Genomic DNA, 19,625 nt, shown 5'->3' with positions numbered 1-19,625 from the left:
CCATCTCAGGAATCTCGTATTCAAAAATCAGCTACATTTATTAATTGCCTCTCCATATTTTTTATGTAAACCTATAAAACCTTTCTTTTAAAAAGTTGTCATGTTCCTTGGAGACTAGGAGATGAGCAACTTACAAATATGTAATAAAAATAAGAAGGGTAGAAATAGTGATTCTAGGAACCATGGCCTTCCGGAAGACACTCTAACTTCCTGGGTATATGGGGGCATTGAAGAGGGGTGCAGAAGAGTGAGTGTGAAAGAAAACTGTAGGGGACAGAGGTGTATGAAGGACTATGGTAAGGTTGAGCTGGAAAGGTGTTTTGGAGGACTGTAGAAAAAGGACAGTGCACATATTTTGGGGATATAGAAAAGACAAAGTGTGAGGACAGACATAGGAGTAGAAATGAGCATGATTGCATTAATGGCCTGTGAGGTTCCTTCCAGCACACCAGTTCTATCATTCTATATGGAAGTGGAAAAGGTGGGAGGGTATGGCAGCCAAGGAAATGGAGACTCTCTCCACTGTGCCAGATTTGGCCATTTCAGTCAATTTTTCATGTTCAACACGGATAAAATCTTTTCTTCCAAAGTAATGTTCCACTTCTGTAACAGTATGAGGGAAGAGAGAGAATGTATGGGTGCCTCCCACCCCAGAGCACATGTATAGACATTTATAAGCCCAAAGTCTGCCAAAGCAGAGTCCAATGCAACAAATATTAAGGATAATACAATATATATTTTATAAGTAGTCAATAACAAAGGATCAGCTAAGCAAACACTCATTTCCACACTAATCATGCCTGTAGGTGCGATCTCCCCATGTCCCCCTGGCTATGTGCCCCCTCCCCTGCCACACAAGCCACCCTGGTCTGGGGCAGGCAGCAATTCATCTCAAGCTTTAGCTTTACCCACAGGGAGCTGAGTCGCTGCCTACCCCAGGCCGGTACTCAAAAGTAAGATGAGGCTTTTTGTTTGTGATGTTGTTTGGGGGGAAAAACTTTTTTTGGATTTGAATAAATAAAGTAGTTCTAGCTAGAACAGTCAACGCTTATCTTAGAACTTGCAGTTCTTCACTATCTGTTGAAATGCAGGACCTGAATTCTGACCTCAAATTGATTGAGAGACACTGCCAGCATTATGACTGTTGTATTAAAGCCCATGAAGTGTTACATACATGAGAAAACGAGGTAGTATTGACATTTTGTACTTGTGGGATGGTAGACCTGTGCATTTGAAATGTTTCTACAGTAGAATTACAAGGGATCTTATATGAAGTTTCTAAATTTGCAAATGTTTTTAGTGACAGTAAAGTTATTGTGAATGTGAATTTTGGCTTATTTTATGATTAACTTTGGTCTGTTATTGGTTGTAGATGGATTTTACAAGCTTTTGTTTCAAAATCAGCAAAAAATGTAGGGTGTTTTTATGCAGAATGGATATTAGAAAAAGTTTAACAGTTGACTTGAACCTTTCAGTTGCTACTGTAGGATATGCTTACCTGATGAATTTAATACTCCTTTGCATCAACCATTGTCCCAGTGACACTTGTGTAGATCTTATGAATTTTGCTCAGTGACCTGTTTGTTATCTTTTAACAATTATTTTTCTACTGGGCTTTTGGGTCACTTAGATATTCATCTTCTCCATTCAAGGTTCCAGGCCAGTTTAGTACTTCTTATATCTGTACAGTTGTAGAAACCACAATTTCTTATTGCATAAAAACTTCCATGTTATAAATTCTAAAGTATATAAAACATTCACGTTCAAGCACTTCCATAAATAGAAACCTTATTTTATAGAAACCTTATTTTATTCTCAGTTGAAATAACAGAGAACAGGGACTTCTGATTTAGGAAGGAAAGAATTCAGTTTTGTGAAATGGTCATATACCAATATTACTGTTCATTAGGTTTTTTAAGTTTTTAAAGACATTTAATTGCTGGACATGTAGGAGTTCTGTCCATATACTGTGAAAGGGTCAAGCAAAAGTAACATAGCAAACCCATTGCTATAAGGCTTGCAGTCTTGTTATTTTTTTTTCTTTTTCTACTACACATGTATGTAAGAGAGAAGTTGAAGGTGGAGGTCTGGAACTTGTTAATTTGTATGTTCTATAAATCTTTTCTAGTCTTATCAATAGTTTGCTGAAACATTAACAAGTAAGTTTCTCTTTAAGGTTTTTTATAATTATTAAAGTTGTATGTATCAGCACCCTATTTTAAAACAAAATCTTTGTTTAATATTTTTGAACAAGGCCATTCCTTTGCTCTAAACCAAGCCTAGTCAAAAGAAAAAGCAAAGAGCACTATATATAAATGGCATGCCCTCTAATGTGACAAAGTAAGGGATCCTAATATACTCCATTAGGGAGACTAGGAAAATGTTAACATTCGCACAGGATAACTTTTTAGTATTATCAGTCTTTTTGAAGGACTTCTTTTCATTGCAGTGCAGAATCAACTTTGTTTCAGTGGCCTCTATACTTTCCCATTCTTGGGGATTCACTGTGCTTGACTACATGCAGTGGACTGGTGGACCCTTCCAAGAACAGTGTCTGCTGGGATGCTCTTGCTTATCTTACCACCTTTTCTACTACATGTGTACAACAGAGAGAACATTTGAAAGGCTGGGCTATAAAAAGAAGAGTACTCAACTGACCACCTGTTTTTGACCTGTAGTAGCAGATCACCCAGATGTTTTAGTCAGGTTCTGGGACCTTGAGTCTTCAGAAAGGATCATTTTCAGTGCTGCCATACTTTATTTTAGGTGTTATTTAGTTCAGGGAAACTGAAAAGCATTATTGACATTTTCATTTCCAGATTTTGAGATTGCAAGAGGACAATAATTTTGCCAGAGATTATGAAATAATACAAGTACTACAAGAACATTCAAACTTTAAGGTCCTTTCTAGACCTCTCTTAAGGTGAAAACAGTATATGTCAGGTAATTACTTACCAACACCTCAGTGGATTTGACATGGTATAATAATAAAGACACCTCTTCCTGTGTGATGCATACAACTAGCCTGAAAGCTGTTTCAGTGGCCTGCTTTAGATATATTTCCGTTTGAAATATGTAGAGCTGTACTTGAAGATCAGTTCTTACTTTTGCAAAACATGTTCCTTAGATTTGCCATTTCGATTAGATATAGAATTCAGGAAAGTAGCTTATGTTCTGCGTTTAACTAATCCACTTCTTTCCTCCATAGGTAGGAATGTGTACTGCTTGTCTGATGCCCGAAGAGTGGAAGTATGTAAGGGTCACTTAAAAAAGAAATGAAGGTTACTTGTAACCAGATTTCTTCAGGGTGGCATCTGTACATTGCCACTCCCCATCCATCCTTCCTTTTTCTGTGGTGTGTTCAAGTGTCAGCTTTAACTCTAAGGCACTTGGCACATTAGGTGCCCTTTACAGCATCAGTTACAAACAGTTGGACTTGTGAGAGGAGTGGCAGTGATTGTGAGCACACTCCAGTGGGCACTTTCATAAAAAGATTCTCTTAGTCCAAGTTATATTACCATTGCATGCATGAAAGGAAGGGGCATTGCATGCAAGTCATTTCTGAGAACATCAGTTACAGGTGAGTAACCATCATTTTCTATTTCATACACTAAAAGTTTCTGTGGCAAAGCTTGAGTGTAGCAGGTCACATTCCGATTCTTCCATCTTATTTACATCTGCTCGTTCTTTTCTGTGTTGCAAAGAAATTGGGGCTATAGAACCAAGCCAACTATTTTTCAGTGGGCAAGTCTATACGAGATGCTACTATGCAGTCATTACCGTTTATTTATTTAGGTCTTGTATTAGCAGGTTACTGGAGTTAATCCACAGTAGCGCCGGCAAATGTCTTTTAAGTGATGCTACTGTGCAGTAGCCTAATAATACTGCTCAGTAGCATATTAGCACCATCCATGCTGGGATGCACTACTGCATAGTAGGGCTGTGCGAAGCTTCAGTCCCTGGTTCGATTAGGCAGAGATACAGCTCAATTTGGTGGCCAAATCTCCAAATCCAAATTGAATCAGGAGACCGTTTAATCCCTCCAAATTGAATTGGATCCCTTCGAATAGATTCAGAGAGGTTCGGCAATTCAGACATGGGCACAGCTTTAAATGGTTTTTGTATATACCTCAAGGCACCAGGGGACTTGTGAATGCTGCAGTGGTGGGGCAGACCGAGCATCCCACAGGAATGCGGGGGGGTCCCCAGCACGCTCAGCAGCAGACATGGAAGTGGACCAGAAGCACTTCTGGGTCTGCCAGGGAGCGCGCTGGCGTGTCCCTATGTGCTCCCCAGGCTCAGCAACTGGGAGCATGGGGGAGCCCTGCACGCTCCCTGGTAGACTGGAAATACTTCTGGTTCACTTCCGGGTTCGCTGCCAACCGCGGGGGGGGAGGGGCTGTGCTCCTGTGGGACACTTCGTCTGCCCCAGCATCACAGCATTCACGAGCTGCGTCTGGTACCTCGAGGTATGTAGAAAAAAACATTTAAAGCTGTGTCTGTGGCCAAATCGCTGATTCTCCGAATCAGCATCAAATCTTCAGATTCGGATTTGGCTGAATCGAATGGGGGAATCAACAAATCAAATCACTGTCCGTGATTTGGGCCAAATCTGAATTGAATCCGACCCATTTCGCACACCCCTACTGCATAGTATTATTTGGCTACTGTGCCGTCAGCGTCTCATGTAGTGGGCAGCTAATTTTGCCCAGCTGAGATTCTTGACAGATTGTTCCATTTTAATTATCGTTAGGATGGTTTCCAGCATCTACTGTCACTGCAGACTATATCCACAATAGTTCTACTTAAAAAGAGGGCAAAATTGAAAATGTTAGCCTGTTTTTTCTAAGGTTTGCTATTGGGCAAAGAGTTTTTCTTCCTTTATTTAGATACCTTACCTAGTAAGACAGGCTCTAAAAATGGTGGACAAAGGAGACAAAATTGAAAAGTATGTTACAATTAAAAAGTTACTGTTTAGCTAGTAGAAACTACAGTGTTTCCCTGTTCCTGGATTATGATGTAAATGTGGTTTTTGAGACCTAAACAATGCTTTGTGAGGTCTTACACTGGCACAGTTCTTATTCAATCATATTTTGAGTATTTTTGCTTTACTGTAGTCAAAGAAATGCTTAACTCCAGACTTTTCACAAAGGTAAAGCACCACTGTGCTGGCTCTTAAATGAATGGCAGCCAAGGCTAAGAACCATCTGAGGTTGAAAAGAGGGACCTCATAATTTCAAGGCCAACCTTTAAAAAAAAAAAAGTGTGTAAGTACTTTGTCCAGTCTACCCCATCATCTCTGGTTAGACTTGGCCCCTTCTCCATACAGAATGAAAATTAAGTCTCTGAATTGCACAACTTGGCAATGACAGTAGTTGCATCAGTGGGCTTTTACCCTCTTAGCAGAAAAGCCAAGTCTTCATAAAGAGACTTGGAAATATAGCTCTTTTTCCAGAGGCTAACTTATTTTTCACTCTTATTTCAATACTCCACAGAAACTTAAACTGATGGTTGTTTGGTCTCCTGGGAAAAACAGTATGTGATGAGTTTGCTTAAGCTTCATAAGCACAGAGATCTCTCTCTCTAACTTTTGATCTTCCAGATTTCTTTTTTCTTCATTGAAAGTGATGAACAATTTACCCAAGACAGGAAAAAAAGAATGCATCCTATTTAGTTCATCTTTTTAAAAATTACGTAAAGAAATCTGTTAATGTAATCTAGCAAAGTTGATAGTGGTTCATCTCTTTTAATTAAATGTTTTCTGCAGCAGAAGATAAAATCCAGTAAGCACCCAATACTAAAAGAAAGAAAAGAAGAACAGCATAAGTAGTAGCATAGCTCAAATGCTGCATTAGAGAGTTTTTACAGGAGTTCTTAAAAAGTTGGTATCATATGTATTTGACATCTTGCAATCAGGGTGGGGTTTTTTGGCTTTTGAAAAAAGATATAAAGAGATTAGGCAGCAAGTAGTGGTTAACATGTATCCTAATTATCTTCCCATAGTATTTCAGCATCATGTCACAGGTCATCTGGTGCATAATCATTGTAAGGAAGAGTAACTGAAAGAGAAGAGAAGGTATAAAAAGTAAGAAAGTTGTCAAAATTAAGTAGGATTCACCTTTATAGGTCATGAAAGCCCTTTGTTTCCTGTGCTTTAAACATTTCAAGGAGTAGTCTGAACAAGTCTCTAGTGATTTTATACCATCTGATAAAAAAAAATATAGGATAAGGATCTTTTTTCAAACAGATTATTGAGAACAGTTCTTTTACCAATATGGATACTGTACAGGACACTCAGCGTTAGAAAATTGCCCTTTTTCTGGGGAGAAGAGTGTTGTTCCCTGATGCAAGATTTTCAGCATTCAGAAGAACTGGTTAAGATCAACTGTTTTTGTTACCACATGCTAGTTAAACTTACAGGATTAATATCCAGGAACACAGCAGATCTGGTTGTTACCTAAAGTCATGACGTGGATAGGTTCTACCCTGTCTCTTCTGGTACTTGAGAGAGAAAGGCGTCCCTATTTAATTATCTAGCAATTTGATAGGTGCATAATTGTCATAGAAATCTACAGAGCGGTTGCCTGGTTTTCTATTTGTTCAATATAGCACTTTTCTCTTGACTTGAGATGCACAACTGATGCTCTGTTAGCGATGGCAGTGATATAGTCTGTTTATTCAACATTTTTCTGATTTTCTTCCTGGAGTTGTACTGGTCATTCATTAGTCTTCCAGAATCCTTAATGTTTAAAAGCCACCTTGAAGAAGAAATACGTTATTTACTCTAAATTATAATACTCATTTTACTGTTATCTTTTCATTATTTCCACTTACTGTTCAAATTTCCTCTTTGTCTTGGAGTTTTTTTCTTGTAAGACTGGGATTTAGTGGGAAAACACTGAAGCAACTGGGGATGGAGGAACTTCTCATCACTTTGGTGGCTTTGAATTTTGGGGGTGGTAAATTAAATCACTTACATGATGCCAGGACGCAGTTTTCCTACAAGGATTCTGACACCCTGGAAATCCTTTGTCCCTTTCTAACTGAAGAACATACTAATATTTTTTTTCTAATTTCAAGGAGCATATATGCACCTCTCAAAAAGCACCTTCTAAAATCTTCCTTTTAACCTAGTTTGAAATGAGTTCTCCAATTTCCTTTTCTTGATTAGGAAGCATAGATGTTATTTTTGTTTTTGTCATGATCAACAGTTGATTCTCTTTGTTTCTTTATGTATTTGATTTATGTGCCACTCTTCCCAACAAAGGCCCAGGGCTGCTGATAACAACAGGACAGAATAACTTACAGAGCAGAAGAACAAGAGAACAAAATAACTTCAAAGTGAACTAGCTTATCAGCATAAAACAGAGAACCTTCTAAACAATAACTTAGCATAGCTTTGTTTGTTAAACACCTGCACAAATAGAAATGCCTTACAGCTTTTGTGAAAGATGTCCAGGCTTAGGCTCTATCTAGCAGGCCTCAAGAGGGAAAGAGTTCCAGAGCTGAGGAGCAACAGCTGAGAATGGCCTCCCAAGTGTTTCGCCAGGTGGATGTGGCATATTGGTGGTACTTGCAGAAGGTTACTTGGCTGAGCTTAGGGATCACAGCGGGTCATAAGGGAGAAGATGGTCCCTTTGGTATGTAGGGCCGAGACCATTTAGGGTCTTTTATGTCAAAATCAGCACTTTGAATCGCACCTGGAAAACTATTAGGAGTCATAACAGACACTGGAGTTATGTACTCCTGGTGATCTGTCCATGCCAGAAAGTGGGCTGCAGTATTCTGCAGCAGCTGCAGCTTCCGGACAGTTTTTAAGGGCAGCCCGACATAGAACACAATGCAGTAGTCTAGCCTTGAAGTTATGAAGGCATGGATTGTTTCCACTGCTCCTGTGGTTTTTGATCTAGATTTGAACAAGACAATTTTAGAAGTAGCATGATCATTTTAACTTATAACCAGTAATATTGTTGCATTTATTCTTTTTGCATTTGTAATGTATTTAGATTTTAGATATGCTAGGCAGCTAAAAGAGTTTTCCCCATATTGCTTTACAGACTAAGGGTCTTTTTTATTTCTTTTTAATAGCTATTGAGCCCCATTATAATTAACTATCCATATCTGCTGTTTCTGACACAGTTAACAACTATGTATCTCAAATCATGTGATTTTTTTCATTAAAAGATTGTCGTACAATGTGAATTGTTTGAACTGACTGACGATTTTATCTTAAGACAACACAAGTTGCGTTCCAGGGGTGTTTTAACATTGTGTCCCAAACCATCCTTAGTATAAGCAAGGTAAAATGTCAAAACATTCCTGGAATGCAGCCTGTGCTGTTTTAAGATAAAATTGTCAGTCATCTCAAACAGTTCAAATTGTGTGAAAAAACAGTGGTTTGGATTGCAATGGTTTGGACACATCATAAGAAAGCTGGACACCCTTGCCGGCACCATAATACGGGGCATAGTGAAGGGAAAGAGAAAAAGAGGTAGACTCAAGAAGGGCTGGGGAACCAATATTAAGGACTGAACAGGGCTTCAACTGATGGGAGTGCACAAAGCTAGCCAAACACAGGACAGAGTGGAGGAGGGTTGTTACAGCATGTAAGCTGCCCCAGCAGTCACAGCACCCTCGGGACTGATTTGACTTGACTTCTTACTAAGGATGAGGTTCATTTGCTTTCATAAGGAAGAAGAAAGCTTCAAAACATTCTTATGCCCAGGGGATTAAAGCAGCAGTCCCATCCTTTGCTGGCCCTTGGACAATTATACTAAGCAAGGAGTGTACCTCAGGCTACATCATGCTTTCCTCTCCCTGTCAATTTCCTTTTTAACTTTTTAATTTCTTGTGGCTGTGAAAAGCATTGGAATGTCTTACAGGTAACATACTGCCTACAAGCTATGGGTTGGGGACCATTGAATCAAAGAGTATGTTATAGATAAGATGAATATCTTTGTTGTTAAAGAGGGATTTTGCTAAGGAGATGCCTCCTTCCAGAGCTAATTGAAATACGAGTAAACAAACCTTTTAAGATTTGACAGTTTGATTTATATAGTTATAATTCTGAAATTACAACTTTAGTGGGGGGGTCCACTCCAAATTAGCTTGAAGGGAGAAGAACACAATAGGTGGGAGTGAAGGAAGTGGCTTGGTTCTAACTCTGTAAATGCAAATATATGTAGCAGATGCAAAGGAAGCAGGAAGCAACAGAAATCCCTGCATATAGCCAGCTGCAGGAGGAGTTTGCATGTATAGGGGTGAGGTTGATACAGTAACCTGTAAACTAAAACCTCTTTGATCCCAATGCATTCAGCTCTGCTGTAAAATCCTTGGGATTTGCTTTTCTGAAAGCCATCAATGAATGCCCTTGTCCAAGCAGTATGTAGCCTTGCTGAATGGAAAACAGAGGAACTAGGAAGCCAGAGAGTGCCAGAGAAACCAAAGAGAAAGGAATTCAAGTAAAGAAGAAAACAGGAGAGACAGTTGGAAGGATAGTTGGAAGTGGACAATTCTACTACTGTCCAGATTAACAATAACTACTATAGCCTGACTGCCTTTTTTGCCATAACATTTTCAGATGGGCTGTACACATCTTCTAAGAATTGACCTGTTTTCCAGGTGTCCATCTTCTTTTGTTCTAAAGCCAAAAGAAATTATATTTACTTTCTCTGCTTCTGTTTCTTACAACTATTCTACTCTTTCAGGGAATACTGGTTTTTGGGAAAGCATGACTGACTGAATGTCAGTTTGCTGTGTGTTATTTTAATTAGCTTAATTGTGCTATAATGTTCTGGTTGTGCTATATGTTTCTTGAATGGAATATTAGGATAGAGTTGTATTTATGTGTAAATTTTCTCTGTTATAGTGCAGGCTTTAACATTTTAAACAGACAGTATGGTTAAGTAATAAAAACAGAATTGTTAATATGTAATATGTATGCAGTGTTATGTTGCTGGAAATATAATTGTTGCATTTCCTGATATTTGATGATTAATTATAATTTTAAAGTTGTAGCAGTAAATTCTCTCTGCCCAATATTGGCATTAAATGTTTCCTGTTAGACTTTGACAAACATACTTCACTAAGGCAAATTGGATAGTATAGTAACGTCTTCTCTTTGGATTACTGGTGTTACAACCCATCTGTTTCATTTGATATGGGATGAATATTTTTAGTGCAGAAGTGTTTGTGAAACTTGCTAGAATTTGTAGTTATAAAAATATTTTGGTGATTCTGGAACTGTTGAGTTTAAATTGTTGTAGTTTTCTTTTGTCTCTGATATTTAATAAATGCTTTTGTTTCATTTTGGGGGAAATGATTTTTCTCTGTTTTCAAGAAAAGACTTATTTTCCTCATTTATAGTAATTTATAGTAATTTTTCTCTCGCTCCTTTTTAAAGTCTATATGAAATAGGATGGCATAAACTTGCTCATTTTTGCTAAAATGTAAGTAATGATTTGGGCATAAAATATTGCTTACCCTTTACCAAGCTCTTATCTTTGAATTTACAGTATGATTGCCAAAACACTTTTATAAATTAATTTTATTTGATTTTTTTTTCTGAATGTACAATATCAATAGAAAAGGCAGACAAAACCACAGTTAACTAAAATGGCACATGCAGCTTGTAACTAACTACATTTTTTTATCATTTTGTTTAAAAAAACTGAAAGTCTTGTATTATGGAACAGGTGATTTCAATATAGAGTGCTTTCTGTTTAATATTGTAAATTGTAGGATCATATCTCATTTCTTCTGAGACACTGAGGGAACTAACATGGTACTGTAGACATTAGTCTTGATAGATTTTCCGTAGTAAGACTGGTGGCTGAGTTACTGTCCTAAAAGATAGTTGCTTTGTCCTCGTGGGGGATTTCAGAGAAAATATGGTAGCGTGAACTTCCACTTTCCCCAGTCTTATGCTTGAGGAGAAGAAGTTCTGTGTCTTTTGCTTATATAGTAAGATTTCTGTTACAAACATCTACTGGTCTGGACACTCACTACACATGGATTAGATCTATCAATTTCACTTCAGTGGAGGAAATTTAGGCTTCCTCCCTTTTCCATCCTTTTGATTCAGAAGTCTCTGCTGGATTAGTGAAGCACCACATTCCAACATTTCTTTATTCTGTCTCCATCTGAGAGCAGCTTAAGACTTACTGCTCTCAACCACAAACCACTGTCATTTGTGAGAGTTTTTTCTCGCAGCCTGCTGGCACTTCAGATAATACATATTTTCAGTAATCAGAACCTGTTGGTCTTCCTTTTAGAGAAGCCTGAGGATCCTGTGTGCTGAATCTTCATTCCTTCTGGTTCCCTTCCTCAGAATGTGTCTCACAGTGACCTAGCTCTGCCTGCCTTTTTAGCACACCTTAACTGGCCTTCCTGAACAATGCAGCAGAGCGGTCTAGCCCATACCGCCAGCCTGCCTGTGCCAGCAGACCATCCAAATAGCTGGAATCCACAGGAAAAGGTAAGCCCAAAATTTCCCTCCTTCCTTCCTTCTTCCATTCTTCACATGTATGCCAGAGGAACAAGAGTTAGCTATCTTATTTAGTCTGCCAGCAATCCTCTGCTATGTAGCAGGAAGTGGGGTAGGAGCTCAAGCTACCAGCCAGCCACTGCTGGTAGAAATTTCAGTGGCTGAAAATTCAGTCCAAGGGGGAAGAAATACCTTAAATGTGGCACAGCAATAAAACCATTATTACCTATGTATTCCTATCTGCAATGGAGTACATTTTAGAATGAGGGAAGGTTCTCTTTCACTAGCGTTTCCGCTCGGCTCTTTTAGTCTTGGAATTTCAGCCTGTTTTGGGGAATGTTGTTCTTATCAGTGACCGCAGGCTGACATCCGCATATACCTGTAGGAAGTGTTGGTGGTTTCCATGCTCTGTAGGGCTTTTGAGCTTTGAGGTGATAATATCTGTTTAGAATTTGGTATCAGATTCCTGTCTGGATTACTACATGGAAGATTATCAACAGTCTCTTCTTGCAGTCTGTTCTACCGTTGGAGTTTCTGCCAAATCACATGAAGAGTCAGAAATATTCTAAGGGAAACTTAGGTCAGAAGGCCTGAAACCAATCTTATTTTGTAGGGAAATTACTCTAAATTTGAGAACAACCAAAGAAGGAAATGTATCAACTGTTTATCTCATCACAGTGTGTTTGCTACCTTACTGTTTTATTTTGAAAAGTAATAATGAAAAGTTACTAATAAACATTTCTGTATTTCGGTTGATCTAGTTCAGGTTCAGAGAGGATCAAGTACTTTATCCCTTCAATATTTTCCTTTCTTTACTATCTGGCCTGCTATGAGTTCCAGAAGATTTTAAGGCTAAAGCATTATGAATCAGTCGTTCTAAATGAATATGAAAGAAAAGTTTATACATAATACTTTTCAAATAAGGTAAATAGTTTGATTGAGGGTGGGGGGGTAGAGGGTGATGGCTACAATTGTAAATGGCTTGCATCATCTCTTCAGAATTACCTTGGTCCAGAGTACACCAGGAAGAAGATGAATTTTAAGATCCCTGGAACATGCACCATCTTTATCTTTGTTACATTATTGATACTCTTTTTGATGCATCTAGTTTATTTTGGAGGATCAGAGAAATCTTTCTCAGGGTTTAAGCCTGGCTGATCTGCCAGTTCATTCTCTGTGAAGCTTTTAAATCAGTGTCGAAAAAACCTTGTCACAAAAAATAGCATAGTTTCTTATGGAGCTTAAAGTAATTTCTGCTGTTTTATTCTAACCTCTGTCTTTCACACAAGTTTCATCTTCAGCCCAAACATAAATAAAATAATAATGTAATTTGGTCCAGTTAGGACTCCTTAAAACTTAGGATAAACTAACTAAATAAATAAAGCTTAGGATAAACTTTATTTTCGTATCCTAGACTGCTTCCATTAGATACATTCTAAGTGTAACACAAAAAAGATTTAAAGAGATTTTTCTCTTCTTTTGTAATATGCTCATGAAATTTCAGGACACATGTATATGATAGGATCTTGACATAGAAGCCAAAAGCCAAGAAACATTCTCAGAGTGTCACCCAGGTACTTCTTGTTTACATTGTTTCTAGTCTCTGTGAAAGTAGATGGTTCTTATTTGGGCTCTATTGGTAGTAAAGGGATGATTCAGAATGGGAAATATTCCATTACTAACTCAAGAAATACCCTCACTTTTGCTTGTTCTCAAGATAATATAGTGCTCAAGAACATACTTCTGCCCTCTGTAATGTTACCTGAGCTGATGGAGCTCAGCTGAAATTAGCAATTACATTGAACTGCAACTGAAAATGTACTTAAAAAGAACTTTTTTATGTTGTCAAATAACTGCTAATAGTGATTCATAATTTTTAAAAGATCTTTGTATTGCTACTTCATCTAATCTACCTTAGAGCTCTTCTTAACACAATTCAACTGAATTTCTATTCTAATTTCTAAAAATTTAGATTTAAACACTTTATTTTCCTATATGTTGTATAGGTAGTCTTCACAGTTCTTGGAATTCAGATACTGTGTACAAAAAAATCCTGTGTAGTATTTTTCAGTTTTTCTTTTCAAGAGAATAACTCTAATTTATCTGAGACTGATATTGCCTCCGAATGGTCTGCAGTGGTATCGGATCCCTCCTTCATAAAATTCCCACGACCGTTTTATTCCATGTCAGAAGCCAAAAAGGCTTACATAAAGTGCTAGAAGGAACAAAGAGTGTAAATCTGATCAATAAGGTCTTCGCAGTCCTTTTATTCAGAGATGAAGGACCATCTGTCAGAGTACTAAATGAATAGGTCATGGCAGTTCTCAAAGCCAGCTAAATCAGTTATTCCATTCAGACACAGACAAGCAGGAGTAATACTTGGATATTTTTTCGCATATATATATATATATATATATTCCTTAAGCTATTTTCTCTTTCCTTATGATAGGTCTGTAACTAAGAATACCAGAATTGTTTGGCTTGTACTTTTCTTCTGACACTTGCATTCTTAGGCATGGAAGATGGACACCTTTTCCCTTCAGTGCACAGATAAACTCATATTGACTTCTCTTTTGTCTTATTTGGTAAGTTTAGACTGAGCATGACAGTAGTCATGTAAGTAGTGCACTGGCTTCATGATAAATTCCAGAAGCTTATAATGATTATCGTTTCTTGTGCCTGGAAGTTACTGGTTTCTCTGTTCATTGGCCCCCTCCCTTTATCTTCTCAGTTAGCCTCAGACTGTCATATTCAAAATTTGATTTGTTCAGAGTTTCTTTTGAAATTAAAAAGCTATCCTTAGGCAAACTATACAAAATGATTTAGTACTAAATACCTGAGCCTAAATCTGTTTCAGAAGAGGTTTGTCAGAGGCATTCTCTGAGGAAGATCAGTCTTCCTGTTTATTTCTTTTTGTTTCCTTTTAACTATTTTCAGTCAGGAGACTTAGCAAATCAAACAGCTGTCAATTAACGAACCAAACTTCAATTCTGTATGAAAGATATAGATTTTTAGATGCTTACCAAAATGGTAGTGTTTGATATAAACACTATTACTGTTCATCTTTATTTTCCCTAGCTTAAAAATCTTTGTAAATGCATCTATCATCACACTTTAAATGCTAAATGTATTTTATAAAATATCTGAAGTAGACCAAAGGGTGATGCTTTTATTTCTCAAAAAGGGGTCTCAAAATAGGATTGAAGTCTCTTATACATAATTTCGTAATAAATTGTGTCAAACCAGGTATGTCAGATACCCAATATGACCCCTTGTGCAGGTACTAAAATATGCTGTGCTGGATGATCCTGAAAGTCTTCATCTGAATTTTATAGTCCGCTGAGACTTGCACTTGAGATATGGAATCTCTTCACTGTATGTAACTGATACTCATTCCTCAAGCTTTGGGACTGCAAGAATAACCATTAAGCAAGAAAATAATATTAAGAATTCTAAAAATAAATGTAATTTTTCCATTTTCATATGGATATTTATATAGTCTTGTATATTCTCCCTCGTAAAAACTGGTACTTCCTGCTTGCTGTTTTCTGTGAACAGTGTCCAGACCAGTGGATACCCATATGTAGGATACAGACTCTTTCTATGCTTATAATTTCCAGTTTTTATGATGAATGACATCCATTAGTCTTGAGACCTTCCCAAAGAAGCAATATTTTTGCTAAATATATTGCAGATTTTGCACATTTTAAATTATGCCAGTGTCTACAAAGAGATAGTAATGTTTTCTATTTAGCTTGCAGAATTTTCAGATCTTGAAGTAGTGTCCTGGAATTGCGAGGGAGGAAGGGGGGAGTATGCCAATAGTAGCAGGAAAAGTACTTAAAATCAAATGGGCAGAAGAAAGTTTCTTCATTGTAAAGAAATGACCGTGCTTAACCTATGAATAGTGTCAGGATTGCTGGGTGCCATGCATTATGAGAAATAAGTATTACAGGTAAGGAAACTAATGTTTCATTTTTATTGCCGTGGTAGATGTTACCTGCTTCAGCTGCTCTAAGGGTTATATCTTTATTTTCAGTTTTACTTGAGACTGGTATTGAGGCCAAAGTGGTCTCTCTGGTATTGGTATCTATGCGTAAATATTCTCTAGCACAAAAGGACCGTGGGTTCTATACATCTGAGGGTGATTTTAAATGAACACTTTAAAGCTGAGTTTCAGACTTTACACTTGTTCCGCAGTGCTTTCTGGGTTTTTCCATTTGAGAATTTTTCATTAAACATCTGGTGAATCTGGTGGTGTTGTTACTATCAGATTATATACATGGCTAGCTGTGTTTCATGGACTGTCCTCATGGAAGTCCAAGGTTGTTAGTTTTCCTAACAAGACTCAAGTTCTTCCTCAAATTAAGTCGTAGACTTTTGTAGAACATCTAACTGCTTATGTAAAATTATCCCTGTCTGTTGTGCAGTAAGATAGCGTGGTAATGCTCCAGTGCATAAGAGTGTCTTGGTCTGAAAATAGTCCTCCCCGTCGTGTTTTGTTTCCTTCCTTATTTCTGACATTGTAATAGATAAGAAAAACAGGACAAGCAGAGTAACTCTTAAGAACAGGGAAGAATGTTGAAATCAGTAACGTTTTAGGAGTGTCCAGCTCCTTTGAATCTTAACTTATAGTGCCATATATCTGGTGAATAGTGAGCAGCTCCCTTACTGTTTGATCTTATTATTTTTGTTGGTGAAGGGGAGCAGAGACTGAATAAATTTGATGCTAAGGAATATCTGTAATGCCTAGAATGGGATTTAAAATAAAACTGTGATCATTTCAGTGGCAAGTGGTATAAAAATGACTTACCTATAGGATTGTTTAAGTTCACTGATGCTCGATTTAGTCACTCCATTTAATCCTAGAGCATCTCAAACAATGCAGAAAATTAAATGAGTACAAGCCTTTTCCATTTTCTACTGTAAAACTCCTGCAAGTGTTAACATTTTACTTTAGTAGATCTGTTTCTTTCTTTCTGTCTATGTAAATCATTTCCTGCCACTCCAAAATAGGTATGGTGAATTTATGTACAAATTCATGTGCTAAAGATTTAGTATCAGTTTATTTACAGTATTAATAGGCAGCTTTCGTACCTATTACAGTTAGACTATGAAACAGCTACCTACTGCATTCAATATTGTAAAAGCCTAAATACAAGCTGCACCAGCTAATCTCCTATATCGGGGTGGGCAGTTATTTGGACTAGAGAGGCACACCTCTCCCTCTCTTCCTCCTCACTGTCACACCCTCCCTCCCAGGGCTGCTACCAGTGCAGAAGCCTGACCCCGCCTGCAGCTGTAGCACCCCCCCCCCAGAAGTTGCCAGCTGCATTTGGGTAGCTTTGGACACAGCCAGCAGCTGCTGGGTTCTGACTTGGGGGGGCGCGGTGCAGACAGACAACTAAAGCTGCAGATAGGTAGACTGTCTTCTGGGAAAAAGCATGCTACAGCAGTGGGCAGGTTCATGCTTCTACATCCACACTGGTGGCAGCCCTGGCCCAGAGAGAGAGAGAGCACGAGTGAGCACCTGGCACACAAGAAGCAGCTCCAGCCACCCAGCACCGTGTGACTGCCAGCCATGGGCTGGATCCATTCACTTGGTGAGCACCTGCCAGCAGGCCACCCGATCATATCCTCTCTGAAATCATCTCTAACTTAACTCAGCAACCCCTAGGATTTTAAGAAGTTTTCTCAAGCCCCTGGTAAACGTTAATTTAATTGCACAAAGGGATCTGGCGAATTGTATTCCAGATCCCAGAACTAGCATTCAAGATCTGGCATGGCAGGACATGCCATTAGTGGAATCTGGATGAAATTCCTTAGATCCCATCACATGTCTGTCAGGGCTTAGGGAACCTGCACCTGTAATGCAGCTGCACTTGCACCTTGTAAACATACCAATGTGTGAAGAGCTCCCTGGTCCTGGGTTCCTTGTGTGCTCAGAACTTCAAAAGGTGCTTGGGGAGCTCAGGATCAGAGACTTCCCCAATCCTGAGCTCCCTACACTGGGACCTTTAAAAGGCACTTTAAACTCTTCTTTAAACTTGCTGGTCCCTGTGCATGATAAAGCAGTTGAACAGAAGGCACATTAATTGTTTGATAAATGTAACATTTGCCAGGGTTCTAATTTTTACTTCCTTCCCAAACCCTGCACCACAATTTAGTAGGTAAAATCCTATCATTTTCCATTACTTCTTTTAATTTATTTCAGAAGATTCAGTTTCCACTACAGATTGTAATTAGATTAATGTTTCTTTTACCACAAGCTAATCAATATGTTACATTTTTGTAAATATTGAAGACTGACACAAGTTCAAAAATGGAGAGGAAAACCCTTCATGAAACCTTCTTTAAAAGGACCAAAAAAAGAGGGGGGAAGAAGGATGGTTCTGGATGTATAAAGCAGTAGGTTTTTCCACAACTCTGAAGCAAAAACATACCCTTATTTATAGCAATAGCAACTGGTCTATTCTGATGTTCAGTCAAAGTTGGATGTAATATTTCAGATCTAGTTTCCTACTTCAGTAAAGCCTCTAAGCTTACACATACTATAACTTCACTGTCTATTTCTGTCAATCTCTACCACATCTTTTGAAATTTTTTTTTTATATATGATCATAGAAATGCAGGGGCAGATTAAATTTGCATTAGGTGGAATTGCTGAGTTGCTAACATACTAATTTTAAAGTTTAGGTTTGTTTTGATGATCACAATGCTCTGTTTTTTTCACCTGGATATAGTTATTGGGATCTGATTTGTAAAATCAGTACCCCTTTGGTTGACTTTTAGCACTGTTAAAAACTAAGTTATTTTCAGATTTTACTTTAAGATACGGGGCAAGTTCCTATATTCCTTGTTGCTTGAAACAACAGTTTTCTTTGTCTTCAAGCTTGGTTATATAATAATAGCAATCTCAGTTCTGTGATAATGGTTCCTAAAATGAAGCAAATGTATTATTAGAATGTGAATTGCTTTCCATTGATACTCAGAAGGATAGGTATCGCTTCTATATGCTTACTGTACACACTCACCAGTTACTTAGCTTTCTAAGACCAGGTCATATCTACACAACATGTGCACCAGTATTAGGGGACCACATGGTACTTCACCAATCTTTAATGCAATTATAAAAGCAGTTCTAGCTTATAATTAAAATTAAATTTTAATTCTGTTTCTCATCCAGCTGAAAGTCTTGTTTTGACTAAAGCTTTTCTGTAAATGGTTTGACCGGTGCTTTATACTGGCTATGAAACAGCTAACATGCCAATGAACACTAACTAGAAAGTGTAAATGTATTTATAATCAGGTGTGAGAAGACCTATTTCTGTATGTCTGATATAGCCGTATTTGCAGCATAGAGAGGATGTTATTTGTGACTGGTTTTTAATTTACTATAGTGTTTTTCACTGTTTCTGAACTACTTCAGGATTTTGAATTACTAAGTTAAGACTAACTGATAACCTGCATGCCACTGTTTCTTAAACCGTGGAAGAAAACTCCAGCAACTTTTTGGTTGAACGTTGTTTTGTTGATTAGAGATTGATTGTTGGAAAGATACTTAATAATAATTTACTTTCTTTTGTCAAGCATTTAAGATGTGTTATACCTTTAATTTTAGAAATTAGTGTTTAATGTAAAACATGTGCTTCCCCTACAGAGAAGATGGTGAACTAGAAGATGGTGAAATTGATGATGCAGGATTTGAAGAAGTTCAGGAAGAACAAGATACAAAAGGGGAGGATAAACAGAAAAATGAAAAAACACATAGGAAATCACGGAAGAAACGCAAAAAAGAAAAGGAAAAGAAAAAATCAAAGAGGAGGAGACGGGATAAACATAAGGTTAGGAAATGCAAACAATCTCAGAGCTACTGACTGCAACTTTAAGTTTGACTTTTTTCCTCCAGGAACATATGTTCTGTCACTAATAATGTTGAGAAACTTCTTTGGATGCTATGTGAATGATAAAAAAAAAAATTTGATATTGTATGAATGAACAAAGTTTTTCTGGAGGACCTAACTAACCAAGGTATTTTGCTTAAACATGTTGGGCAGATTTCACTTTTGAGAACACAACACCACTAATTTCTATTGCAAGTAATTTATTGATGGCAAAGAAATAATAGATCAGTAATTCT

The 19,625-nt window shown here is 37.7% G+C and overlaps 1 protein-coding gene across 1 annotated transcript in view; it reads left to right on the top strand.

The window, feature by feature from the left end:
- ZC3H6 (zinc finger CCCH-type containing 6) overlaps positions 1 to 19,625 on the top strand; it is a 62,852-nt gene that overhangs the window by 7,160 nt on the left and 36,067 nt on the right. Inside the window, exon 2 of the mRNA XM_090052983.1 lies at positions 19,146 to 19,329. Within this exon, the coding sequence (XP_089909109.1) occupies positions 19,146 to 19,329 (184 nt within the window). The remainder of the gene's footprint in view (positions 1 to 19,145; positions 19,330 to 19,625) is intronic.

This window comes from Crocodylus siamensis, chromosome 1 (assembly GCF_052110815.1).
Source record: "Crocodylus siamensis isolate JL-2025a chromosome 1, ASM5211081v1, whole genome shotgun sequence".
In the NCBI taxonomy this organism is placed as follows: Eukaryota; Metazoa; Chordata; order Crocodylia; family Crocodylidae; genus Crocodylus; species Crocodylus siamensis.
Note: the sequence above shows the minus strand (reverse complement) of the source record. Positions and strands in the feature narration are given on the sequence as shown.